At 41.5% G+C, this 25,559-nt stretch overlaps 2 protein-coding genes and 2 long non-coding RNA genes across 4 annotated transcripts in view; 2 read left to right on the top strand and 2 right to left on the bottom strand.

The window, feature by feature from the left end:
• The window catches only part of LOC147799224 (uncharacterized), a 159,531-nt gene extending 156,523 nt beyond the window's left edge, over positions 1-3,008 (bottom strand). The window contains exons 1-2 of the long non-coding RNA XR_015425452.1: positions 2,926-3,008; positions 303-988 (exon numbers count right to left, since the gene is read on the bottom strand). This is a non-coding gene — a long non-coding RNA (uncharacterized LOC147799224). The remainder of the gene's footprint in view (positions 1-302; positions 989-2,925) is intronic.
• Positions 3,009-5,014: 2,006 nt separating this feature from the next.
• LOC147799223 (adhesion G protein-coupled receptor V1-like) lies at positions 5,015-12,997 on the bottom strand. Its single transcript, XM_087137379.1, has 7 exons — positions 12,696-12,997; positions 9,861-9,942; positions 9,204-9,309; positions 8,527-8,684; positions 8,066-8,187; positions 7,518-7,745; positions 5,015-7,221 (listed from the first exon to the last, which is right to left on the bottom strand). The coding sequence occupies exons 4-7, from the start codon at positions 8,675-8,677 to the stop codon at positions 6,784-6,786; spliced, it is 939 nt and encodes a 312-aa protein (XP_086993505.1). The 5' UTR covers positions 8,678-8,684; positions 9,204-9,309; positions 9,861-9,942; positions 12,696-12,997; the 3' UTR covers positions 5,015-6,783.
• A 626-nt stretch (positions 12,998-13,623) lies between these two features.
• On the top strand, positions 13,624-16,709 carry LOC110990807 (uncharacterized). Its single transcript, XR_002599995.2, has 3 exons — positions 13,624-13,974; positions 15,004-15,196; positions 15,764-16,709. It is a non-coding gene; the product is annotated as an uncharacterized LOC110990807 (long non-coding RNA).
• Positions 16,710-18,503: 1,794 nt separating this feature from the next.
• LOC110990809 (uncharacterized) lies at positions 18,504-25,360 on the top strand. Its single transcript, XM_022255906.2, has 4 exons — positions 18,504-18,687; positions 19,010-19,608; positions 20,963-21,028; positions 22,250-25,360. Exons 3-4 carry the CDS (start codon positions 21,026-21,028, stop codon positions 23,231-23,233), a joined length of 987 nt encoding a protein of 328 aa, XP_022111598.2. The 5' UTR covers positions 18,504-18,687; positions 19,010-19,608; positions 20,963-21,025; the 3' UTR covers positions 23,234-25,360.
• Positions 25,361-25,559: the final 199 nt, after the last annotated feature.

The raw sequence follows: 25,559 nt of genomic DNA, 5'->3' as shown, positions 1-25,559 counted from the left end.
AACATTCACAGGTTTGTTAACTTTATTTTTAATGAAATGATCTATTTCCATTTACATGTAGAGTGGAGAACTACCCATTCTGAAATCAACAAAGGCATGATGGAGTTAGAAGGATGTTTTTATCTGCATGTTGTGTTAGTACTTCAAGGTTTTGCCTTTGGCCTCATAAGACCTCACCTCAACATGATTTGCTATAAAAAGATAACTGTGAAAATGACCAGGCATATTTGATGAGTATAAAAGGTGGAAAATCCATTCAAAGGTACACATCAATAGCCTTTGAGCTTTGGTATGCAGCCTACCTGTACTAATCCACTGCATGATTGGTATAGACTTGAAGTAACTCTGATGCCTGGCTACTTGCTGGTTATCTAGCATGATTGGTTGACAAGATGACTGGCTGGTTGGTGGGCTGATTGGTTGACAAGATGACTGGCTGGTTGGTAGGCTGATTGGAGCACAAGATGACTGGCTGGTTGGTAGGCTGATTGGCTCACAAGATGACTGGCTGGTTGGTGGGCTGATTGGTTGACAAGATGACTGGCTGGTTGGTAGGCTGATTGGCTCACAAGATGACTGGCTGGTTGGTAGGCTGATTGAATGACAAGATGACTGGCTGGTTGGTAGGCTGATTGGCTCACAAGATGACTGGCTGGTTGGTAGGCTGATTGGTGCTCAAGATGACTGGCTGGTTGGTAGGCTGGTTGGTTCACAAGATGACTGGCTGGTTGGTGGGCTGATTGGTGCTCAAGATGACTGGCTGGTTGGTAGGCTGGTTGGTTCACAAGATGACTGGCTGGTTGGTAGGCTGATTGGTGCTCAAGATGACTGGCTGGTTGGTAGGCTGGTTGGTTCACAAGATGACTGGCTGGTTGGTAGGCTGGTTGGTTGGCAAAATGACTGGCTGGTTGGTAGGCTGATTGGCTCACAAGACGATTGGCTGGTTGGTGGGCTGTTTGATAGGCTGATTGGCTCACAAGATGACTGGCTGGTTGGTAGAGGAATACATAAAAATGTTAATGGCAGTTGGTTTCGTTTATCTGAGACTTTCTTGTTCCGAGATTCTATTTTCGCTTTGGTGGATTATGCTCATGAATTTCTAATGTTCATTCAACGGCAGTGTCTCATCTAGCCACAGATCCCGAGGATGAGCAAAATAAAATTGGACAGTCGGGGCCAATTTCATAGCGCTGCTTAAGCAAAAAATTTGTTTAAACGTGAAAAAACCTTGCTTGACAAATCAGGTTACCAGCCGAAACTTCTTGAGATGTATTTAGTTTTGTAGTGGTATTTACCTGTCTTTTGGTAAGCATAACAATCACATAGAATTCGAGCTGGTAACCTTTGGTTATTTAGCAAGGTTTTTCGTGCTCAAGCAAATTCTGTGCTTGAGCAGCTCTATGAAACTTGCCCCAGGCAATTTTTGCTTGTTCAAAATTTCAAAGTCCCCATTTCCACACAAATCTTGTTTTACAACGATGAGTAAGTCTGTACATTTCCTTCCTAAATTGATGCAGCAAAAAGATGGCCGTCAATAGCACAAAGGTGTGACAGTTTCAATCATTTTATCCTTGGCAAAGACAGGTATTTTGTAACCTTGGTTGGGAGGGAACAAGCAGGCAATCCTAGATGAAATTCTGTTACAGCCGTCACTGAGTGCATGACTCATGAACCACAGCTAAATGCAGCAGCCATCATGGAAGTTATTTGGACTCGGACCCTACTGTCGCCCGACTATGTCCAATTGTTAAACAAAAGGCAATTTGTAGAGTCCAAGTTACCCAGACGAGGACTACCCAAGCCCTAGCTCTACTGGGTAGAACATCAGTATTCCTCTTTTTCAAATTTTGTACTGGATCGCTCATACTAACGCTCCACGACATTACATAGGGGCCTTACATGTATAGACCTAGTATTAGTAAAGTGACAACAGTTCCCAAAAAATCCAAATAAAGACCAACAATATTTCTATCACCACCTACTGGCTCCCTTAACCCTAACTGCCCAAAACCTGCCGTGCTCCAACAGCAGGTTTTGTGAGGTTTTGGCAGGTTTGGTACTGTACCTGAGGAACTTGTTGTTGAATTTGATGAGACTTGGGATGAAAGGCCCAGGGAGATGGTGTTGGATTCTGTGTGAGTTGGGACACACACGGGTCACTGTGTGCAGTGTCTGGCTTACTGTACCAATTGTTGGGCTATGCTTGATTTTGTCAGGTTTGGTACTGTTCAGTGCAAGTCATCCTATACTGCATAGACCCATCCATACCATATCACTCAAACTCCAACGGGCTCATTCTGTTGGATTTGATCAGGTTTGGTACAGTAACCTGCATGTACAAGTACATAGACAAGTACAAGAACCTGTTGGATTTTGTGAGGTTCAGTATGCTTTCTACTGCAGGAGCCTAGGGGGTTAGGGTTTAATGCCAACATCAAACAGTTGGGGCTTCCATGATATTTCGGACTACAAAATTTGACGATATCCTACCATTTTTGCTCGACACACGTACAGCACTTAAACTTATCGATGCCTCCTCCTACTCAAATACACATGCCTACAGCCTACAGGGGAGATTTTGCTGGCGTGATAACTCTATGGAGGAACTTGTTCCTGTAATGAAACACGTGACGTAGGACTAGGAGCAGCCCATATGTAGTCGGGGCAGTTAAGACGTGTTGACCACGACGTTTAGTTACTACCGACTTTACTATATCATGTAGGCTTGACTTCCGACGCTCGAAGCGCTGCCTTCCATGATTGTATGTAGCCTGCTTCTTCTTTTACAACTTTTTATACGTGGGTTTGTGAAGGAAACTCTCCCCCGAAATATTGTATAATCATCCTCATATGCCATTTAAACCTACCAACAGAACTCTCAAACTACATGTTCAAGATATGCTTCAACTCTTTGAAAAATCTTACTTTAGCAGATGGAAAGAGCATCTCTAGCGCTTCTCAGCTCACATGGTCCCGCGCCGCTTGTTGTTCAGAGAAAGAGCGCCCTCTATCAAATTACTGAAGAGCGCCCTCCACTGATGTCTACGTGTCGAGCGAGGAGCGTCCTCAGTCTGGATAATTAAATATAGCTGTGAGGGATACCAGCAGAGCCGATGACTCCGACTAAACTCGTCAACTCAAGGGTCCGGTATCACCATAGAGCTAGCTATTTATATATAGTTCGAGGGGTATGTCCAAATGACCAAAACAGTTTCATAAAATAGCCGAAACATTCCGAACTCGTCCCGTCCGCATTCGGATAGCATCGTTGATGAATATCTTTTCTGGTTGCTTGTCGCCTACATGCAACATAATGTTGGTCCGTTTCTTAGCATATTTTCCCTGGGCTTCTTGCATGTTTACGTACATCTAAACATAGGAACACTGAGAGCCAACGATTTTAAGAATGAATCTATCTCCTAATAGACCACTCAAATAATAGATTTATATTATAGTACGGCACAATATTAACCACCAGACTTTACCAAAGTTCAGTTTGGACTTTACTTCCATTTGCATCAAAAGTCCTCCTGAGCCACGATCGTAGTTTTCATTCAAGTCTGGTTATCTGGTAGACCCATACCTTTCACAAAAATCACTACTAGTTTTGACCACTCTGGCACTATTTCTCATTTTTATTTTCACAAAACACATTAGGAAAGGGCCTTATCTTACTTTGAAAATATTTTTGGGTCGTGATTTTTTTACAAAAAGTTAAAAATAAGACGTAAATTTCATGAATGAAGCAGCTAACTCGCCTGGGGCGAATTCTCATGGCCCTCTTACGTATGCAAATAATCCTAAATATGGACATGCGCAGTTAATAATTTCCCTCTGAAACAAACGTGAATAGTGTGTCATCTTAGATACGAGGATCGATCGATCCCATGTGCTACTCTCTTCACTCTGACCAAGACCGGGACCTACAGGTTATTAAACAAACAGTACGTGTTACCAGGTTTGCAAACGAAGGGTGGTCCTTGTTCCCAGGTTTCCAGTTGCCGTCTGCTCCGCTGACGAGCAGCAAACACGACAGAGCAATGATTTCAAACATGGTATCGATTATAAGACTTAAAGGTTTTCATGGTGAAAGAAACTAGATCTCAGAACCACACATACTCAAAGAAGAGATAAATACATGGTGTTACCGCAATCTTTACTATAGATGGTATCGATTCTTGAAAATCGAGCACAAGACAGAAGTCGTCTTCGGAGTCTCACGGAGCAAGCCAAAAGTACCTCTATGCCAGCATACATGTTCGTCGTGAATAAACAAGCCATTTCTGCCTAGATAAATATTCATAAATAATGCAACGATCGGGGGAGGTTTAAATTTTATTGCCAGGTCGCCTGCGTTGCAGCTGGATGCAGACAGCCGGCATCTGCTGCATTTTCCACCGCATGGATGCAGTACAAATTTTCCAATCAGTTTGGAGTTAAAAGCATACAAAAGATATAAAGCGTACAAGGAGATTACTAGACGCCAGTAATTAATATCTGCTGATCCATGCCGTATGGATCAAGTTTACAAAGCATTCAATAGAGTACAAAATACAGAAGTCGCGAATGTAGGCTAAATTCTTCCCGTGGATGAACATCTTAGCACAAGGACAATGTACGTGGTGAACAGTCTCCAAGGTCAATAGATAATGGTTATAAAATGTGCCCCGTCCCCGTGAAAAGAAACTTTCCTGGTAATCCCGACTCCCCAGTTAAATCATTTCCTTACAAATTAGCGCCCTGCCGATCTTCCCAAGATCCATTACAGGAACGAATTCACACGTTAAAAGTGTCCCATGAAAGTAATACGACTCATAATGAAACACATGGAACGAATCCACATTCGGTGGGGGCGTACGACCACTGAGGCACTCAAAGGGTCACGGTCAATTCACGAAGGTAATATTTATGGCCGTGATGCGACAGACGGGAATGAGCCATAGCTGAATGCATCACTTTTGTCTTTGTGGTGGATTGGGGCGTCAAAATGCATTGCTACTGAACGCTCTTCGTATTGAATACAAACATTAATTTAATCAGCTCTGTTCTGGTTGAAAAGTACAGTGGCGTACGCATTACAATTCAGGCTAGGCGCTCCATCGGTTTTTTTTTCTGAACAAAAAAACATCCCACATGATTACGGAAAAAACGACAGGATTATTAAAATGAATTTTGCTTGGCTACAGTAGTGTGATTTGTCCACAGCCCCAAATCCTGAGTATGAGCGTAAAATTATTAAAAATCAAACTCAATCAGGCTTCTTGGGTTAAAAATCTAGTCATTCACTACCCATGTTTGAGAAATGCTTTTAGGATTCAAATTAGCTTTAAAGTCAAATAAATATAAGACATTCAATTAATTAAATTATGTACCTCAGAAATTAATTTTTTTCCTCAAAGTTTCCAATTTGGCTTCAAAGGAGCTGCATGATTACAGGCAAATATATAACCTTTATTCATATTTTTTATTCATATGTTTATTTCTGAATAATTTTGATTAATTAATTATTTCTGAATAATTTGATAATAGGACGGAGATATTGGTAATTGCAATCCCTTGATTGGATTTCTTTATAGTTGACATTTTTGTGATAAATAACAATTAATTAAGGTCAATGCACTGTGTTCTTTCGCAGTAAGATATGTCAGTACACTTTTACTCAGAGAACAAAACTAGCGGGTATTACATTATGAACTTATAATTTTTTTCAATACAGGACGGATGCAACAGTATTGTGCAGGTTAAAAAACAAATTATTTTGCAATTTTTTTCCAATCGATATGCTTCATGTCTACAGAGCTTTGACAGAAGTACTTTTATACGAATGCATGAAGACATTGAAACTATCAGAATTGTTTGGTATTCCTTGGGGCTCAGATCTGTGCCCCATTGCAGCAAGTGGTTGTGGCTATTGTTGTCTGGTATCCTGAAGGCTGTGCACATGACCTCAGAATATATCAAACCAGTGCAGAGTAGGTGCCAGCCTAACTATCCAGCACAAAGAAGCCTCTTATTACTAACATCAAACGTTTTGTTGTCAAATTTGAGTTTTTTGTACCAGATAATTCAAAGCTAGGCTAAACTCTGCAAAAAAAAAGATCTCAAATTAAAAATCTGGGCAAGTGATCTGTGTTCATTTTACAAAAGAACATAAGAGGTTCATACACAGCATCAGAAAAGAGGTACTAAGCCTATTAATTCTCAACCTGCTCACCATCGGCAAAAGTACTGAGTATGACTCATAAATTTCCTCTGAAAGGAATGCAGAGTTATTGAATTTTAATGATGACAGAAAAAGCTATCTCCATTTTCTTCCAGAAATCTGGTACACAATTTGATTACGCTACAATTTAAGTACACAATTTGAATACGCTACAATTTAAGTACTAAGTCACTACAAAAGTTCCACACAGAGTAAAAAATGTGGCTATAGAAAACACATTCACGGCAATGACATACAAAAATAGAGAAGTCTTTGTCGAAGTACAAAAATGGTGTCAGTCCACGATTTCCAATCACCTCAAGATTTCAAGGGTTAGTGTATTTTTGCATCTTGTATGGCACAGAGTTCAAGACCAGGCACAGAAGTCTAAATTGGCAGCATGAAATGATGGTGACATTTTTAGTCACACATTTACAGTGCATCTGAAGAATCTACATCTCAATGAAGACACAGCGGGGGGAGGCATATGGGTCTGTGGTCCTTGGTGGATATTGATCAAATCCAAAATGCTTCACTTGGAAGTCCGATGACCATGTTACACTTGGCCTGTTCGGTAGGGATCAAAGATGTGTATCGGCGATTTGTATTCTTCTCATCTCGTAATGATCTTGCGTAGTGTCTCCTGTCGCATCCATTTCCTCAAGTTGGGAGTCATCCTGCAAAGTACTGCTCACTCGCGAAGAGGGCCGGCTGCGCGATTCCCCTCCCTCCCGCACGTAAGCCCCGCCCGTTTTGAGGGCGAAGATGAGGTCGTCAAAGTCCTGGGAGTCGGTGTCGTCATCGTGGTGGGGGTGGTGGGTGGGGAGCGGAGCCGGGTCCTGGAAGGGGCCGGGGGCATACAGGTTGTTGGTGACGGAGCCCGGCCGGCCTCCGCCACCGCGGCTGGCTATCGAGCCCGGCCGACTGTGCTGGGATGGGTTGGCCTTGCTATGCTGGCTGTGTTGGCTCTGATGACTATGGTGGCTCTGCCGACCAATAGACTGGGCATCCCACTCCAACTACAAAGACACCACAGCAGTTTCTCTTTAGCCAAAATTCCCCCAAACACTCAGTGACCTAACAGGTCACAGACCACACATCTGAAGCCTACATGCATCTAATCTATTGAGCCGCCATAACCATACACCTAGATGATTTCATATTTCACAATGTTATTTCTCTGTGACACATCATTCAACAAAACTACTGTTTTCAATGTTTCGCTCTCTAAGCACTTGAGTCCACACTCTGAGGACATTAGTCAATATTCTGAAAGCATTAAACCACATACTGAGGACTTCTGTCCGTTACTCACGTCCTGGCTTCCAATGAGGGTCATCCCGGGGGGCTGCTCAGCTTTGGTCAGCAGGATCCTGGACCCCTTCTCCGAGCCTGCTGCCATCAGGCCGTTGGCTGCATACTGGCTGTTGTCAAGGAGCATGACCGAGTTGTCATAGCCAGACGGGTTGAGGGAGTAGTTGCCCTTCCGGGGACGGCAGATCTGGTTGCGGAGGACAGTGTACACCACAAAGGCATACAAACCCTGGCAGGGATCAATCAAATTACCAGGAAAAAAATAATTAGAACAACTAATGCCAAATTTATTTGCACTTTGAGGATGCCATCAGAAATGCTTATAAAAGTGGATTTTTTGTTTGATTTCGACACAGCACAAATTCATAGTGGGTGCAATATATCTCTTGCCTGTGGGCATTAGAAAGCTTCTAGCATTACAAGTGATACACAAATCAAATGTATTGTAAATGCTAGTTAAAAGTAGGCTCAAATATGTTGTTGGAAGCTGAAGTTTTTACTTTGTTCTGAATGACGTGGGAGGTGGTCATTTTTCATTTCTTAAGTTACCTGGACAATGTTGAAGATGACAAAGATAATAAGCATCCAGAGCTGACTGTAGGCCATGTGAAGGCCGCCGAAGAGACAGACCAAGCAGATGATCGCCCAGAACACCAGAAGTAATTGAACCTCTGTAGGACAGAACAACAGCAACGGTGGAAAACAATGACTTCCCTGGAAATCTTAGCTTGGTGTTCAAACTGAATGTGAGCACATCAAAGATTTGATAGTTCACTCATCGTTTGGGGTTTACCTTTAATGACCCATCGGATATTTCATAAACCGTTTGTATTTTGACCTCGCGACTAATATGCATCTTTCTGCTTATCACAAATAGCTATTTATAGATCTGCCTCGTAACCATTCAAAACCTACGAGATGTGGATATTCAATAAATGTGGCCAAAACTAATGTTGTGACAAGTATTGTGGGGATAAACCAATTTGTAGAGTCTTAGTAGACGGACTAACCGGTGGTGTTGTAACTGCCCATGTAGATGTCATCGTATCGCTTCCATTGCGGCTTGACTTGGTAAGCATGGATGAAGAAGGTTGCCACACCAAAGAGACACAGGATAGCTGGACCAACGACGCTGGCTAAGGCTGCGTAGCCGTTAGGCATAAAACAACTGAGGAACCAAACCAAACAAAACAGAGGACCTGTTGTGAAGATTTTGATCAAATTCCATGAAATTTTTTCGAAAACTGTTCTGATTTGAATCTCGGTGACTGAAAGTTGGGAGAACCGTGGTCACCCAGCACTTGTGTCCAATGAAGTTGTCCCGCTCAAGGTTGGCTATTTCCACATTTATTCAAGTCTTTGATCAAAAGGGGCCACCGAAAGCTGGTAGAGTAACGATGCTGCATTTTAGAGGTCTCTGGTTCAAATCCTGTTCCACTCATCTCCTTTTTCAAACATAGTACTGAATTTCATCCAATCCTTGTTTATTCTTACAGTCTTGTGTCATTTGGGTTATTTGAGGGAAACGACAACACTCTGCAAGTTTTCAACGTTCAACCTCTTTCCCAGACCATAGCTATCTTAAAGAGATTACGTGACACAGTGCACTTACTAAAACCTGTCAATGAACATTTCAACACTTGTTCAATAAAAAAGGTGTACACGAGGCCGCAAGATATGCACTCACATGTCTCCATTGAGGTGCACATCTCCATACGTGACACCAAGGAATGGCCAGTTCAATGCGGCATATGCTATCACCACGTAGATGACAATAGCCACAACAGGCAAACCTGGGGAGCAAACCAACACAGCATCAGTTAGCATCATCTACATGGAAAATGTATAAAATATTCCAAGGGCAGACCCTCACTGGAGGCATTTCTAAGTGCAGAAAGCCAAACTTTGAATCTCCTGAACTCATAAAGATATCAATCCAAAGTTCAAATTAAAATTCAAGATGGTTGAGATAAAATTGTGGAAAGTTCTTTTACACAGTACACAGCATGAACCATCGAAATCATATCAACAAATCTGGACTCACAATGTTCTTGTATCAACTGAAGCCAAAGGAGGTCATCTTGCCGCGCCAAATACGTAGTTGTTGGCTTGCGTGCCATTGTAACTTTTGTTGCCTTGAACGATTTGTTCAAAAATGGTGAGCAAGCCATTGTATTAGCTCTGTATTTGGCATGGTAATATGGCCACCGTTGGCTTCAATAACCAATGAAAGCTGCGTAAGAGCACTGCGAGTCTAGAATTTTTATGTGACATCCATGGCATCAACATGAATGCAGCCCTCAACAGAGGTTATCCAGACAGGATGAAGGATGAAGCTACTCACACCAGCCGATGACAATAAACAGAATGTAGTATCTGTCGGTGTGCTCATCGTTGATCACAAACACCTTCCACAAATTGAACGCCTGAAGAAAATAAAACATGAAGAAAGTTAACTTAACAGACAGCACAGCAAAATAACAATATTTGGGACAATTAACGCATGCTTTGCTTTACTAGCAATGAGGAGAGTACAGTAACTTGCCACTGTACACAACTGTAGATCTTGTTACCTTTTAGGATCAAATCCACATAGAAATTTGTAAATAGCTAGACGCAATCATCGGACCGAACCCGCCAGCTGACAGACAAAAATCCAGAAGTTGTCATTGCTGCGGGCAATTAACTGCTGACGTGTTTCTAACTTGTCCTGTTGCCGTCAATGTTCGACTACTGGGCCACCAAACTTGTCTGGCAACTTTGACAGGTAAAGTGAGTGGATCATCGAAGACAGAGCCAGGAACTGCCAACGGGGTGTGGCTCAGACCAAATGCCTTCGAGAGTGTTATTGAGATTTGCTATGTTATTTGGATTTCATGTCAGAGCAGACATGTTTAGTTTTATTTTCGTCCGAATTGGGGAAAGGGAAATCTAAACTACAAACTTGCCATTGTTAAAATCAGCATTTTAGGCATGGTACGCAGCGGGCACATGCAAAGCTTCAAGCTACCCGGAAGTGAGGTTACAATTCATATCGTTTCAGAATGTTTGTACTATAAGCAGCTTTTTCATCAACAAATATATCAGTGTGATAGAATTCGTTCGAAGCTTTGCTCATGCATTAAATAGAAGGAAATGAAGGTTTTTTTTTCAAATAATCAAAAATATTTGTTTAGCTTTTGTGTTTTTAATTAAGGGCAACACACTCAAGATCTAGAGACATACATCATGACTTTAGGGTGGTTTGATTTGAACACAAGGAAGAGGAGAGATAAGGAACGGAGAGGGAGGATTGGTCAGTCGTTATTTCCCTGAATACAGCCATGCTGGCTACTACTACACGTTGATAATCAGTCGCCGTCATTTGTGCTCATGTAACTTCACATAGTATTTGTAACACCAACTCCCACTTAAAGCAGAACAATACACTAATGTGAAACAGAAACAAAGAACTGTTTTCGTTAAGAACCACTGAGCATTAAGCACTCTTCACAAAATTATAATGTAATTCTCCGCCAGGTCGTAGTAATGTAGGAGTTGATTGTGGCTGTGTTCGGGGCGAGGGTCTGCTGGAGCACAGGTTGAGTCTGGATTGCGGCTTGTTGGGGATTGACGGGGTTTGCCCAGACTGTTACCACTCAGAGGACTGGTCTGCTAGATCCTTGGACCATAAACTGCTAATAGTTTTCATTTTTTACAATACTGTATAGGGTTTTATACTCTTTGCTTTCATAGTTTGCTTGAGTATGCGTTTAACTTGACTATTAAAAATCACCTCCGAAATTGTAATTAGATTCATTTGAAATATACTCTCCAAATGAAAAAGAGTGGAAAAATCACTTTCAAAAAGAGTGAGCCCGTTATGAATTACTCAAAAAAGGTGAAAAGTACTCTGAAAAGAGTAAAACCCTACCCCAAAAGAGTAAAACTATTCCAAAGGAGTACAACTTCCACACTTTTGGAGCCAGTTTCTACTTCAAGCAACCACTATACGCCTAAAGGTCAACTTGATAAAGGGTCTCCACTGTATGGCTCCTTTTCGAGTTATTTCCACCCTTTTTAGAGAGGTTTCCACTCTTTGTAGTGGATTTTCTCCCTTAGGGTACGTTTGCGCAGTTACTCCTGTTAACACGAGTAGTATGCGTGTGCATTATAATTATTAAAAATTAGACATATTGTGCGTGACAGAACCTATTAAATTAAGCATTTCAGCGAAAAAGTATATTAACACGAGATTACGTCCAATAGTCAAGTTTCTTTTTCACCGTGCGCGTTTCTGCACTGAATGACTACAACGATTCTTCAACCAAAATGACTTGTTGTAAAATGAATTCAGTCTACTTTAGAATGAAGCATCATGTACATGGACAATTAATTAGCTTAAAATAAACTCTTATTTGAACTGCAAACAAAGGTGTAAAAATTTTTATACCAGAGTGGAATTTTCGAAGGTTGCAGGCCATTTAATATAGGCCTTAATGTTATCCTTGCAGGGTCATTTCATTAGAAAGTATCAGTAGGGTTGGCCTACCTCCAAAATTAAGACAGAAAGTGAAAATGATGGTATATTATGCACGATCGTCGACGCGGTAGGATTTTTTTTTACACGGTCTCGGAAGCAGACTCACCAGGTGAGTCTGTATCATTTCTCAGGGTTGCAGAACCCTGAGTCCGTCCTAAAGGTATATGAATGCTTCATTGGTTGTCCCCTAGCCTCTACAGCTCTTAAAAACCACCAAAAGTATATCACAGTTCCGTGGAGGGGTCGTTTTCCCAGGCTATCCCGATTTGGGGGGGGGGCCTTGCTACGCGCCAGCCAAGCTACACCACCACCACAACACCCCCAACCAAAATAACACTTCAAAGACAGCCGAAAGAGGCCTCTAACAAGTTCCAGACAGCTGTCACTGATAAGAAACATTCCACTGTCTGCCCCAGGCACTGTTTTGTAAATAATCCATTAGATTGTACACAAGGGACCACTTAGCACACAATCCTATGGGAGTTGGCTGGAGGCCGGCTGGATTTTGTTTTCTAGCTAGGGGAGGCCCTGGCTGACTAAACCAGGTTTTTCGGCATGTACAGGGGAAGGATATGATAAATAGTCGTTGCATTTGGACGATCGAAAAAAATTACACGTTAATTAGCTCCAATGGACTCGCCAAAAGAGGCCACTCACTCTTTGCAGGGTGCTTGGAACACTCTGAGAGTCACGTTGTCTTCTGCCTGCTTGAAGTCAGGATATTATTCTCGTGTGAATAGTTTATTTATTGGTATGCAACCTGCAGAAGGGCGTTTCAAATATTTACGAAGGGGGAGGCGCACGTCATTCACCGAGGGTAGTCCAAACGAAGGTGAGCAGAAAATAAAAGCAAGGACCTTGTATTTTGGCGAAACGTCCTTTGTGTAAAGATTTTAAAGAACCAGTTGACAGAAAAGGAAAAACCACGGAAAAGGTATCTCCCGTCAAAACCCTCGACATCCGCTATTGCAGAATTTCATGATGCGACTGTGGTGTACACGAAAAATAACTCGGAGTTTTCATTTTTTGGTAGTGACGCGTGCATTTCCTAGTTGTTCGTGAAACAGCGGGTTTCAGTCTGTTCCTACCAAAGTAGCCTCGATTTTCCTGAGAAAATAGCGCCCTCTCTTGGTCCAGCGTATAGCCCATAGGAATACCGATTTTATTCATCAAACTGTTCGAAATAACCAAACGAGCAGAGTCTTCATTTCGCTAATCATTCAACAGTATTTTTGCTAAAAGAGGGTACAATTGTACAAGGTGAAGAGGACGGAATTTTTGTGAAAACGTTTCTCTTGTAAACCAAATTCCAACTCGGCTATCAAAAATCAGCGTTGCGTTGCGTTAGGAACGCGCTATGCGTTGAATTATATAAGATTGTGCGGGAAATGAAATTAGCGAAGTGGCAGGGTGCTTGTAATAAAATGAGTTTATATAGATGGAGTGCAACTCTACGCATTATGCACAAATCAAGTGTTTCCCGTTCATGGTTTCCGCCTGATTTTTTTCTGACCCACTCGTTCACTCCCTATAACCATTCTTTTAATAGGCGCATGAGGGCAGTATGCAATTTTAGGATCAGACGCCGGCGGAGAATTAGAAGCACGTGTGAAACTCGTACTGTGTGGTGAAATGATCGACCTTGCTACTCAAGTAGATACCAAACATGCCAAAACAGTTGCAGGTGATTCCTTTGCCGGGTTTGAAATCCTTGGTAAATCACAAACAGAGAGTCTGTGAAAAAGTCAGTTTTCGACTTCCACGGCCACGTCAAGAGCACCGCCAGCTGAGCGGTAAGTGTGACATCAGGCCTATTGCGTACCATCCCGACCATAACACTGCGGTGGTATCGTCCGCTTCTCTCCCCAACACGGAAACCGGAAGCGGAAAACTAGCCTTAGGACTTGGGGAAAGAGTTCCATATACGGACGCCAAAGTAAGTACATGTCAAGAATAGTTCTATTTGGGAGGGAAAATGCCCGTACGATGTCGTTTATTCAGAAAACGCTCTCACATTTTCAGACTAGGCTCAAACATGTCCAAGGGTTTTGGCCTATGCACAGGGTATTCAGAACTATATTGAGGGTAACAAGTGGTGTTCGTATCTGGAAACGTCTTTCAAAGCTTGGGATTGTCATAGACTACCCTAAAAACGAAATGTATAAATGTTGGGTGCAATCTGTGCTATTGCTCTGCGCAAATATTCAGCTTGCAATCTCCAACTTTACTGCCCTGTTTGAAACAGTCTTTACAACTGTGAATTTGAAAGAAAAAGCACAATTATTGGCAGATGATGGAATTAATCAACAAAGCCTGTTGTAAACTCAACTAATTGTGCAAAGTTCAAGCGAACGCACCTGACAGCCAACTACACCCAGCATTGAAACTTGAACTTGAAGATGTACCATAAATAAGCTTAGGAGTTTAATTACTCTGTTGTATCTAGGATGCCCTGTATGTGTTCTCTTAGCTCTAACACCCTTGATCACATGGAGTCATCAAGTCAACAGCAGCGCAACGATTGTCAAAGTGGGGGGTGGGAGCAGTTGTGAGACCATCATGCGCAGTACCTGCCAAAAGTGTGGGGACATTTACCACCAAGTGGAAAAAGTGGGAGGAGTAGCCCCCTTGAGTATATGAACAAAGTCGTTTACAAATTGCCGACATGTGTATGAGCATCGGATGTATTTTTCTGATGTTTACAGCTCTCTCAAACTGCTATATATAATTGCTATAGTTGACACAAAATGAAAACAGACTCTTCATGAGTATATGAAATCTAGTCTTCCAACTTATTAATTTAATTTGGAATCCTCAAGGTTTCATGTCTTTTTCAACATTTACTCTCTAGAAATCGCATCACAAGGAGGAATTAGTAAGGTGCCAGTGAGGTCCTAGTGAACAAAAACATGTTACCATGGTGATACAAGAGTGTCTTCTCTCTGTCTTAATGTCCCACCCCCAGGCTGTCAAGGGGGAATCGCTTGCAACTCACTGGACAGCAAGACAGGATGACCCAAGGAGTGTAATGGCAGGGTTCATCATCCACCAGTATTTCTTTGATGCCAGGAAAAGATTGAAAGAGGACATTAACTGAGAGATGACCGTCCAATCATGGGGGGTGGAAGGGTCACTTCTGAGGTCTTTCTAAGCAAAAGGTATTTTCATATTTTCATTCCCTTTCTGCTTTCTTGTGTTTCTTACCCTTATTCCTTTTGACTTCCTTTTATTCAGAAAGGGGGACATACCATCTCTGCCCAAGCCCCTCCTCAATACTCATGGTTGGCTCAATACTCATGGTTGGCTCAATACTCATGGTTGGCTCAATGAAAGAGCAAGTGGTCCACATGCATGTACTGCAAGTATGTTACCAAACCAAAGCAGTGTTGGATGGAAAAGGATTATTTTTAGCGTGTTGTCATTGATGTACACTTGTATTTGAACTTCCACCAACATGTATGTACTTCGTATCATTGCAGAAATCATTTTACAGAGAGCTAACCCCATACCAAATTTTTTTCATTTTCAATTTGGAGAAAAATTGTTGGACCGAACGATCCTTCTTTCTTTTGAGTCCAGATGGAAACCTTTTCATCAAATGTCATCTAAAAAAATGACTGTTTTTCTCCGTTTCCACTTCCTCCTTTCATCGTGGCCATTAAGCTCAGCCCCTAAAGAGGCACAAGTCTTACAATAGTCTGTATATTTTATGTGACCTCTTGCAGATCCAGGTTTCAGTGTATGAATCATCCAGTGGGCTGTAAGCTAAACCAGTCAGCTAACCAGCCAACCAACCGATCAACCAGTCAGTTATGCTAGACAGCCAACATTTGCCAGGCGTCAGTGTTGCTGGAAGCCTTTGGACCAGCCAGTCAGCCCACCAGCCACCCAACCAGTCATCCATGCAGTCACTGTCAGTCATGCTAGAGTGTCAATGTTAGCTAGGCGTCCATGTTGCTGGAAGTCTTTGGACCAGTCAGTCAGCCCACCAGCCAACCAACAGTCATCCAGTCACTGTCAGTCATGCTACACAGTCAACGTTAGCTAGGCGTCCATGTTGCTGGAAGTCTTTGGACCAGTCAGGCAGCAGAGCAGTACTTAACAATAGTAAAGCTACTTTCTAATTTTCTAGGGCTTTAATTATGCACATACTTTCTCGTTCAAAAAAGTGTATAAGAGAAACCCCAATTATCAGGAGACACCACATTTCAGTAAGCTGTCCTTTGGCCTTAATTTGTCAAAAAATTGGAAGGCCCCTCCACAAAAAGAAATGTCTTTCTAGAATGTAGTCCACCCAGTACAGTTCTTGAAGAGAAGACAGAGAAATGACATATGGGCTTTGGTTGCTATGGAAACACTATGGGTTATTCTTGTACTCTTCCCCTGAAGTGGCCATAGTGTGATTTCAAAACAGCAAACCACAGTGTGACCTTTTCTATTTGCATGCATACCTCCATATACAAGTCATGCACTGATCACGTGCAAATTACAACTAGGTCAGCCCAGTAGGGTCAAGGGACCTGTCAAGCATTTGAAGCAAGATATGAGACGGAGATCACCCCCCCCCGCCTTTGTGTTGGTCATTGTTTGATCGGAATCTCAGGAATTCTTTACAGACTTCTAGGGGGATGTGTTAGGTAACCATAGTCTAGAGTGTGTACAAGGATTGGACAGGTATTACCTGTCCAATCCTTGTACACACTCTAGACTATGGTTACCTAACACATCCCCCTAGAAGTCTGTAAAGAATTCCTGAGATTCCGATCAAACAATGACCAACACAAAGGCGGGGGGGGGTGATCTCCGTCTCATATCTTGCTTCAAATGCTTGACAGGTCCCTTGACCCTACTGGGCTGACCTAGTTGTAATTTGCACGTGAAGGGGGTACCCCTCCGTCCCATATCTTGCCTGGTATAATGTCAAGAGTCAATTGCCCAGCCATTCAGGGGCATTATACTGATAAGTGACCTTAGAGCCAAGCCTTAAAATCGTAGCGTTTAAATTAACAATAAGTCTGAATGTTGTAAAGTCCAATATTTTCTTCGAATTTTAGATTTTGTGAAAAAACTCAAGTTGTGTTGGTTTGCTAATACAATTGATGTGATCCCTTGTACAGGAATACAGAAAGTGAACTGCTGTCATTCAACCCTAATGACTTTATGGGACTGGATAGATTACTGTCTATATAAAAATCACTCATTCATTTCGTTTGAGAAAAAACTTATCTTTGCATTTGTGCAAGGATTTACACACACTCTATTTCAGGAACAAGTTGGAAAAAAAATTCTTCACAAATTATGCAATTGATGTCCTGAAAAGTGCCCTCTAAATTTGCACCAGTATCCGCAACAAATGAACAAAAATACTAAACAGCATGAAGGCATACAAGTATGAAAAGATTGTGGAGTTAGAGGGAGATTGAAAACTGCAGTTCAGATAGCAATTCAGAATTTAATTGGCAAATATTGATTGAGAATTCCAATCCCTAATTGTGTGAAGAGGATTTGAAAACATGAACTAGCAAAAGTCTAAAAGCTAAGAAGCATTTCATTGGAATTTTGGAAATTCTTGCATCTCGGGTTGAGTTTTGAAATGAGTTTTCTTTGATCACATACAAAAAAGTTGGATATCATTCGCTTTAGATGGGCTTTAATGATTGTTTTGGGATGTGTTATTTGTTAACCTTTATAACAATTTTGACAAATAATTTTAAAAAGATAAATAAAATTTTCATTTGAAATTGTAAAAACTACAAAGGCAACTGTTTGGGATTGAAAAAATGGAGGGTTTTTGCTTGTGTATGGGCTTTATTTCAAGATATAAATGTTCCAAATATCAAAGGTGCTTAGGGTACTACAGAATTATTTTTATCTGGTTAACACTCAAAATACTCATGCTGATATATGAGTTTAGAGCTCACTCAGGAGTTTCACTATTGAAACGCTGGTGACTGAACTTTGACATTGAATCTATTGAAAAAATTCCAGGCTTTACTGATCTGGTGCATGTGGCTAGGCGATATTTGATTCTGTAGAGGACAAGTTTGACCAGTTGGCATGCGTGGAGTAGGACAACCATTTTTGAAAATAAATCCATCAGATTGCGCATTACCTTCGATTTATGAAATAAAGCCATTTTACTGCCAGATGCTGTTCAAAACAATATTATCATATTTATATTTTTTGAAGGAATTGCGGCAAACTGGTTAATCAAAAACCTTTACATGTACTCGGTTCATTAGGTATCATGTGATTTTACAGAGCGTCATTTCCCAAGGTATAGGACAATTAAAGCCTTTGTCCGGTAAAAGGACGGGGCGTGAACTATTTGAAAGTGCACAGGACGTGTCGCAGAAATACGGAATACAGTCGCACTTTAACAAACTCCCCCCCCCACACGCCGCTGCTATGTACATGTAGGCCTACATGTGCATTCTCCAAAGCCTATACATGTACAATGTTATTGTCGAGGTTCCTGTTACAGCTGCATAGACCTATAGGTTTGTGTGAACCACCACGGTCATTTGCCTCATGAGCCAGGAGGAAGGAAATACCATCTGTTTATACACATAAATTCACTTCCTCGATCAGTTCATCGCGTTCAACCAGTCGGTACGTTGGGATGTGTACAGTATGGAATGCTAACAAGGTATAGAGTTGGGGGCGCCGTAAGTGTGTCATACTTTGGGGTCATTGGGCTGTAGTTAACCCTAACCCTCCTCAATCCTTCACCTGTTGGAGGATCGAGGAGTGTTAGGGTTAATGCAGTGTATTACTAATTAATTCCACACACCATGATCTCAGTCGTTCGGTTAATTTTAACTATCAAACTAGAGATATAGCAGTTGTTTGGAAGGCACTCGTTTTGCATATCACGCTTAAGCCTTGCGTCGCGCAGTGACATCACCACTGCTCAACCTCGTTGTACCATTGCACTATTAACTTCAATCGTTCTTTAATTTTTTTGACAGGGATATGGTTGGAGAGAAATTCTGTTGGAATATATTCAATATCTACGACTAGCCACCATCCCTGTTGTGTTATTTGGCTGTGATGCAGTAACCAATATCTGAGATCAAGACCGTGCAATCCAATACGAAAAATGGCCACCAATAGCCGCTGTTTACGTCCCTTTCTATACCAACCAATCAGAGTAAGTCATCCAACAAGACAGTGACTACAAGCAAGTGCCTGTGACTGACAGGTTTGCGTGTGTCAATCAAAAAACTACATGTTTTATGAATGTGCCATTTTCATCCCAGCAATACCAACAAGTGTAAATCGCGGGCTCTCCACACTGCCGGTGACAGAGGTTTCACTTGTGCTGTGTAACCAAAATGTGTGCAAACATCACATCAACATTACGTTGGACATCACGAGAGTCGGTGGTGTCTGTGAGTGACAACGCGCAGGCGCCAATCACAATCCAGGGCAAGCTCGCCAGTCACTGCTCAGGAAATGGCTGGACAGTTTAAAGGCACGAGCGGCAGCTCCGCTGCTCAGAACAACCACCGCTCACCTTCAACTGTAAATCACCGTCTGAAAGAGCAAATTGCGGGCAAGAGATTAGGTAAGTGTTTTATAAGTGTTTTCAAAACAAAACTGAACTTAAACGCACACAATCTAAGAGCCGTGAACAAAGACTGTTAAAATCAACTGGTATACATAATTATGTGTACCACTTGCTGAGGTGTGAAACACACTTTCTCGGCGAAACTCGGATATGAGTTGGAAGCGGCATGCTGGTTAGATTCTGTTGAATTTTGCTGGAAACAAAGTAAAAGAAGTGGCAAACGCATCTTTGCTGAGCTATGCTTTTTGGGGGCAGCAGATGTTGGCGTAACTGTGAGTGAGTTCTGTGAGCCGACATTTCAGAGAGCGTACGCTTTGATTATTCAAAATGCCGTGCGCATCTGCACACATGATTTCTGTCTTCTGTGCAGAGAAACGTGTGTTATACAGTTTCTAGATTACTTTAAACGAGTCCCGGTAACATGGCATGTTACTTTGGAATTAGTCATAGCTTATCATATAATAATTGCAGAAGTAAACCGAAAAAAATGTTTTCCCCTTTTTAACCTTAGAAACTGATTTTAAGTTCGTATAAAACAGCATGAAAACCTCAGCATGTTTTCCTTGCACTTGATATTTACATCAATTCGCAGGAAAAACCAATCTTCAGAGAGATCTCTCCAACACGTGAAAACAAGAATTGAGCATACCAAAAGACGAAAATGATTTCATGACACTTTCAAAACCGTCCTTTACCTGCACTTTGTGGCTCGCAAAACTTTGAGTTTGAAATTGCAAGGACTTATGAAAATAAGTTTACACCACCGATCCTTGAGACATAAATACCTGCGTGACAGAATTGTCACAGTTGACAAGAAATGTGTAATGACCACGTACGCAGAAGCTCCTGTGGAGAGAATTGTTAGATATATTGAAGGACAATAGGGCTATATTTGGAAAGTTTCGTCAGTAATGTTTTGCTTCTTCTCGAGAGACAATATAAACACGCATTGTTTCAACAAACATGTCTCTGAATTAGCCCATTAACAGTAAACAACACCGCAGGCCACTTCCCCTGGGCAAAGCCTATTTTGAAGACACGAATTCAAATTATCTCTGATCATCAGTTATGCCTGACCTACGCATCCTTCTTGCGCGGTACATTTATGTATACTTACGCAAAACTTTCATTGCAGCTACTGAATAATTCACCCCAAAATGTTGGTTTTCCTAAGTTTTACTTTTCCCATTTCTCATGTTCCTGTTTGTTCTACCTCTCAAGTTTTATCTTCTGACAATATTTGTGTGTTTTCGCGCCTGAATTGCTCGGTCCTACTGTACATGTGGGAAGAGATCTTTCTTCCAAACCTGTTTGTTTGTCAACGTTTGTATTGTTTCCTTTGATGTTACAGACTGTACTAAAATCCTGACATCCAGATTTCCTTTTTAGTCCTCGATATCACGAGTGACAAATTATGGTGAGTGCCTTTCTAATTTCCCATATTCTTGCTTACCACAAAATAACGCTACCTCGTCCTCAAATGCGATTTTGCTTGACGGTTGGTAAACAGTCATTGCCCTCAAAGTGAATGGTCTGAGCATGTTTTTTGTGTTTACGATAATTTTTATTCATACTTAATCTACTTGACGGAAGGAAATATTATTGAAGATATAAGAAATATCACTCAATATTAAAATCCGAGAATATTGGACGACAGTGTGGCGTCCTCTGCCACAGAAAGACTAGACATGTCCAATGTTGTGCACAAAAATGTACGCTGGATCAGCTTGTCAGTGGTGAAGGTTAATTATACCTCCACAAGTTTTCAATAAACAACTTTTTAAAGTAACTTAAAAGAATGAAGTTAGTCGATCTCCGTGTTTTTTCAAAGTTTTCACTTCATGTGAATTAGCAAATGTCTTGATTGATCTATGATTTGAGTTTTTCGCCAAATTATAGACTTTGTTCTGTATATTTTGTCTTGACAGATAATCTAAGTTTCAAAATAGAAATATACAAAGCCCCAAAGGCACTCGCTGATGGAAAACAACCTTGATATAACACACTTTTTACCCCATGTGTTCATTTCTGCTCTCACAAATTTTATAAAAACCATGGGGACCAGAGTGCGCCACTGTAAACCATGATTTCTGCTTTTTAAAAACTATCAAAAAAGTTGTCACTTTCTTCTTTCCACGTGGATGGTAATATTGTATTTTGGTCAATTAAAGATATTCAAGCTTTCATATCATTTATTTATGGTACATCATTTTGGCTTATAGAAATGTGAATTCCTGGAAATCCTTTTGCTTCTTCAGATTGCAATTTTCATCAAATCGACATCTGTTTTCTTAATAGTAAAACAAAAACAGTTCCAACAGAGTAAACACGAAATTTCATAATTTAACTTATTCCATTTTCCCTTCACTTTACGACAATATTTTTTCTTTTCGTTAGCTTTTTTCTCATTTTTCTTCTAATGAGTACTATCCGTACAATACCGTCACACGGTCACAATGGAGGATCACAGTTCCTACATCTCATTTGATACCATACCCAAACTGATCTACAGATTCCAAAATGTACAAGCTTACTATGCTACTGTTAACAAATTTCTAACTCAACTCGAGTTTCATTCGCCCTTGTGTGTTACTCCCCCCTTTTCCACTCCTCTTGATTTAAAAAAATTTTTTTACAGATGCAGATCTGTTTTGCCAACGTCTTTTCGATCGCCATCCTTCTGGGTAGCACTATCAAGCTCCGAGCTGCCATTACTGGGCCGGTTCCCACGGAGGATGGTGGTCCTGGACCTCAGGCGTGTCCAATGTGCTGCCATGGACCCCCTGCGGGAATACCCGGCACACCAGGCCTGCCGGGCAGCCCAGGTCCATATGGTCCCGCGGGGTCGAAGGGCGACGCAGGTGAGCCAGGTCTAAAGGGTGAGATGGGTTCGATTGGCGCTATGGGTGAGCGGGGGCCCCCCGGGAACCCTGGACCTAAAGGGGAGGACGGGGTAGGCCTGCCCGGTAAGGTAGGGCCGCAAGGGCCGCCTGGTGCAGTTGGCCCAACCGGGGAAGCTGGTGTCAAAGGTCGAAGGGGTGAGCCTGGTCCGATTGGCGCCATGGGTCAGCGGGGAGGTCCCGGAAACCCTGGACCTAAAGGGAAAAACGGAATGGGCCTTCCCGGCGAAATAGGTCCAAGAGGTAGACCAGGTACAGTCGGACCGACCGGGGAAGCTGGTGTCAAAGGTCAAAAGGGTGAACCGGGTGAGCCCGGGGAGACTCCAGGAGTGGCATTCACTGTGACGAGGACGACCAACTCGGATACCTCTACGAGCAGCCTCACCCATTTGGCCTTTCAGCATACCGAGACGCTTCTGCCGGCCGGTACCAGATTCGATCTAGACACTGCTACATTCACATGTAAGGTGCCAGGTACCTATGTGTTCATGTATTCTGTGCTGAAGCATCCTTCCAGCAGCAGTTTGTCCGTCTATCTGAGAAAAAACAACTCCGTTATTGTCTCTGGCTACAGCAATGATTCAAGCAAATATGATCAGGTGTCTGGGGGTGCAGTGGTAGTTCTGCAGCGAGGAGACACGGTGTATTTAACCATGACCGGTCGGGCGTACAGTGATTCTGACCACGAGTCATCTTTCAGTGGTTTTCTCCTTTTTGCCTAATGAACACATAGCGCAGTTACCCATGTCAATGGTCGTAGAATATTTAGCTGCTGATGGCGACCGTACACTGCGAAATTAGGCTATAGTTTATTCACTGCACACTATCGGTGTGATAACTCCCTTTAATACGTTAAAACAAAATACGAATTAATTGATAATTTCCACTGCATTCAATTAGATCAAATTATTCTTAATCTGTATGCTGTATGTAAATCAATTAATAACCGGTGTTTGGATCAAACTAACGACTTTTGTGGGACGTTGTAGCATTATGTCGTCAGGCCTCCTTAATCTACGCAGTCCTATGTCTATCAGTGAACGTTTCTCGGACTCGCGCGCTAATGAGCAACCACTGGTCACTTGTATCGTTTGTCCGTGTTCAAAGGTTTGCAAAAGACCCCGAAATGTTAGAAATTAATCCTGCATAATCTTAGTTTATGTGTAAAACAAATAAACGACATTTTGGGGCAAATTTTCCTAGGCATATATTCTGGAGTTTGTGACATGAGTCCCCCCCCCGCCAAAAAAAGGAAGTCTTCTTGTCGCCTAACAGTTCGCCCTCTAGTTTGATGTCAGTAAAAATCATTGACTCAATCGTGAAACGCCACAGGGTTGCAAATACGGCCCTTTTCTTATTTTTGAGGTTTCAAAATGTCATTTTTTTGGTTTCTTTTGTCAATTGAGTGATTAGGAATAAAAGTTTGTGGTGGATTCATTTTTAGGTTTTGTTTCTCATTTTTCTTGTCAGAAGAGACTTAGGTTACTTGGCTTGACACTGCGTTGCCCATGGTCATGAATAAAAGCAAAGGCGGGATGGGATATGCGCCAGCCTGATCACCACGGATACTGTTTGTTGGGGGGTGTACGGGGATAGGGTTGTTCACTATTGGGGGTGGTTACAGGACGTGCTAGAACATGACAGTTCGCTAGTAGTTTCTAATCTAAAAGGGATCTTTAGTGCTCCGTAAAAAGACTTTACAATCGTGATTTTTCCTGTGTGCCGTAACTAAGTCGGCCTCCTTTCATGCGTTTTATAGCATAAACGATTTAATGGGATTTTCTGAAGAAAAAAACTGAATAAAACTAGACAAACCTGAGAGAAAATGAATAAAATCGCACTCTATAAATTTTCAGTGATCCAGACATATACTTCTTGCCGCCATGGCCTTTTGTGCGCATGCGTGCATAATGATGAATTTATGAGAGAAAGGTCTATGTCGCATTGGCTTGTGAACACACACACACAAAACACTATAAAAAGAGAGTGAAAACCACTGCAAAAGAGTGAAATTTCCTCTCTGTTGGGGCCAACTTATACTTTTTAATAAGGAGCAATATTGGGGACACAACTATAAAACAAAAATTGCCTCATCTTTTGGAAATATGTCATCCTGTATAAAAAGTACCAGATGGATTTTAAGGTGACATTTACTTTGGGTAATGTATAGTGCAGTTTTAGCGTCATTCCATTTTTGTCACATTGTTGAAATTTTGTATGGTTAAAAACAAACCAGTATATTGTGTATGTATGTTTGACTTTATCGTAATGTAGACAGCTGTAACACTTTTGAAGTTTGAATAACAAATATAATAATTCATATTAAGCCATGACTGTATGAAAACATTTCGATGATATATCGATAACACCACAAAGAGCCTTTTCACAAAGCTTAGATTGTATTGGTACGTCGTTGTACTTTTATCTTCTAATACAAAATTAGATTGTTGTGCGGGACAGAACATATTAAGCATTTCAGCACAAAAACTACAATAACACGGCAATATATGTCCAATCTTCAAGTTTTAGTTTTCAACTTGTACATTAAATTTTATGCATTGCATTGCAGCAACGATACTTCAACCGAAATGACTTGTACTAGTGATATGAATAAAATCCATGTTAGATTAAACAATCATGTGCAACTTCGCTTAAAATAAGTATTAATTGAGGTGCAAAAAAAGGCGTAAAAATGTCTTTTAATTTTGATGCGTGAGTGGAATGTTCAAAGTTTGCGGGTCAGTTATATAAATTTTTTTGGCTTTGACTTGACCCCCATTAAGTGCATGCCTTCAATTGTACTGTTATCCTTGCAGGATAGATAGAAAATATCAATAGGGTTGAAAACAGCCTTGTTAGTCGGGAGTGCTCATTTTGTTGGTAGTGACGCACACATTTTCCAGTCGTTCGTGAAACAGCGAGGTTCAGTTCCGACCAAAGAACCCTCGATTTTGCTGAGAAAATAGCGCCCTCTGTTGGTCCAGCTCAAGGCCCATAGGCATAACGATGTTGTATATCAAACTTTTTAAAATAACCAGACGAAAAGAA

This window comes from Acanthaster planci, linkage group LG05 (assembly GCF_054643075.1).
Source record: "Acanthaster planci isolate LZ-2023a linkage group LG05, COTS_SCS, whole genome shotgun sequence".
NCBI lineage: Eukaryota > Metazoa > Echinodermata > Asteroidea > Valvatida > Acanthasteridae > Acanthaster > Acanthaster planci.
This window is presented reverse-complemented; position numbering and strand designations above follow the sequence as displayed.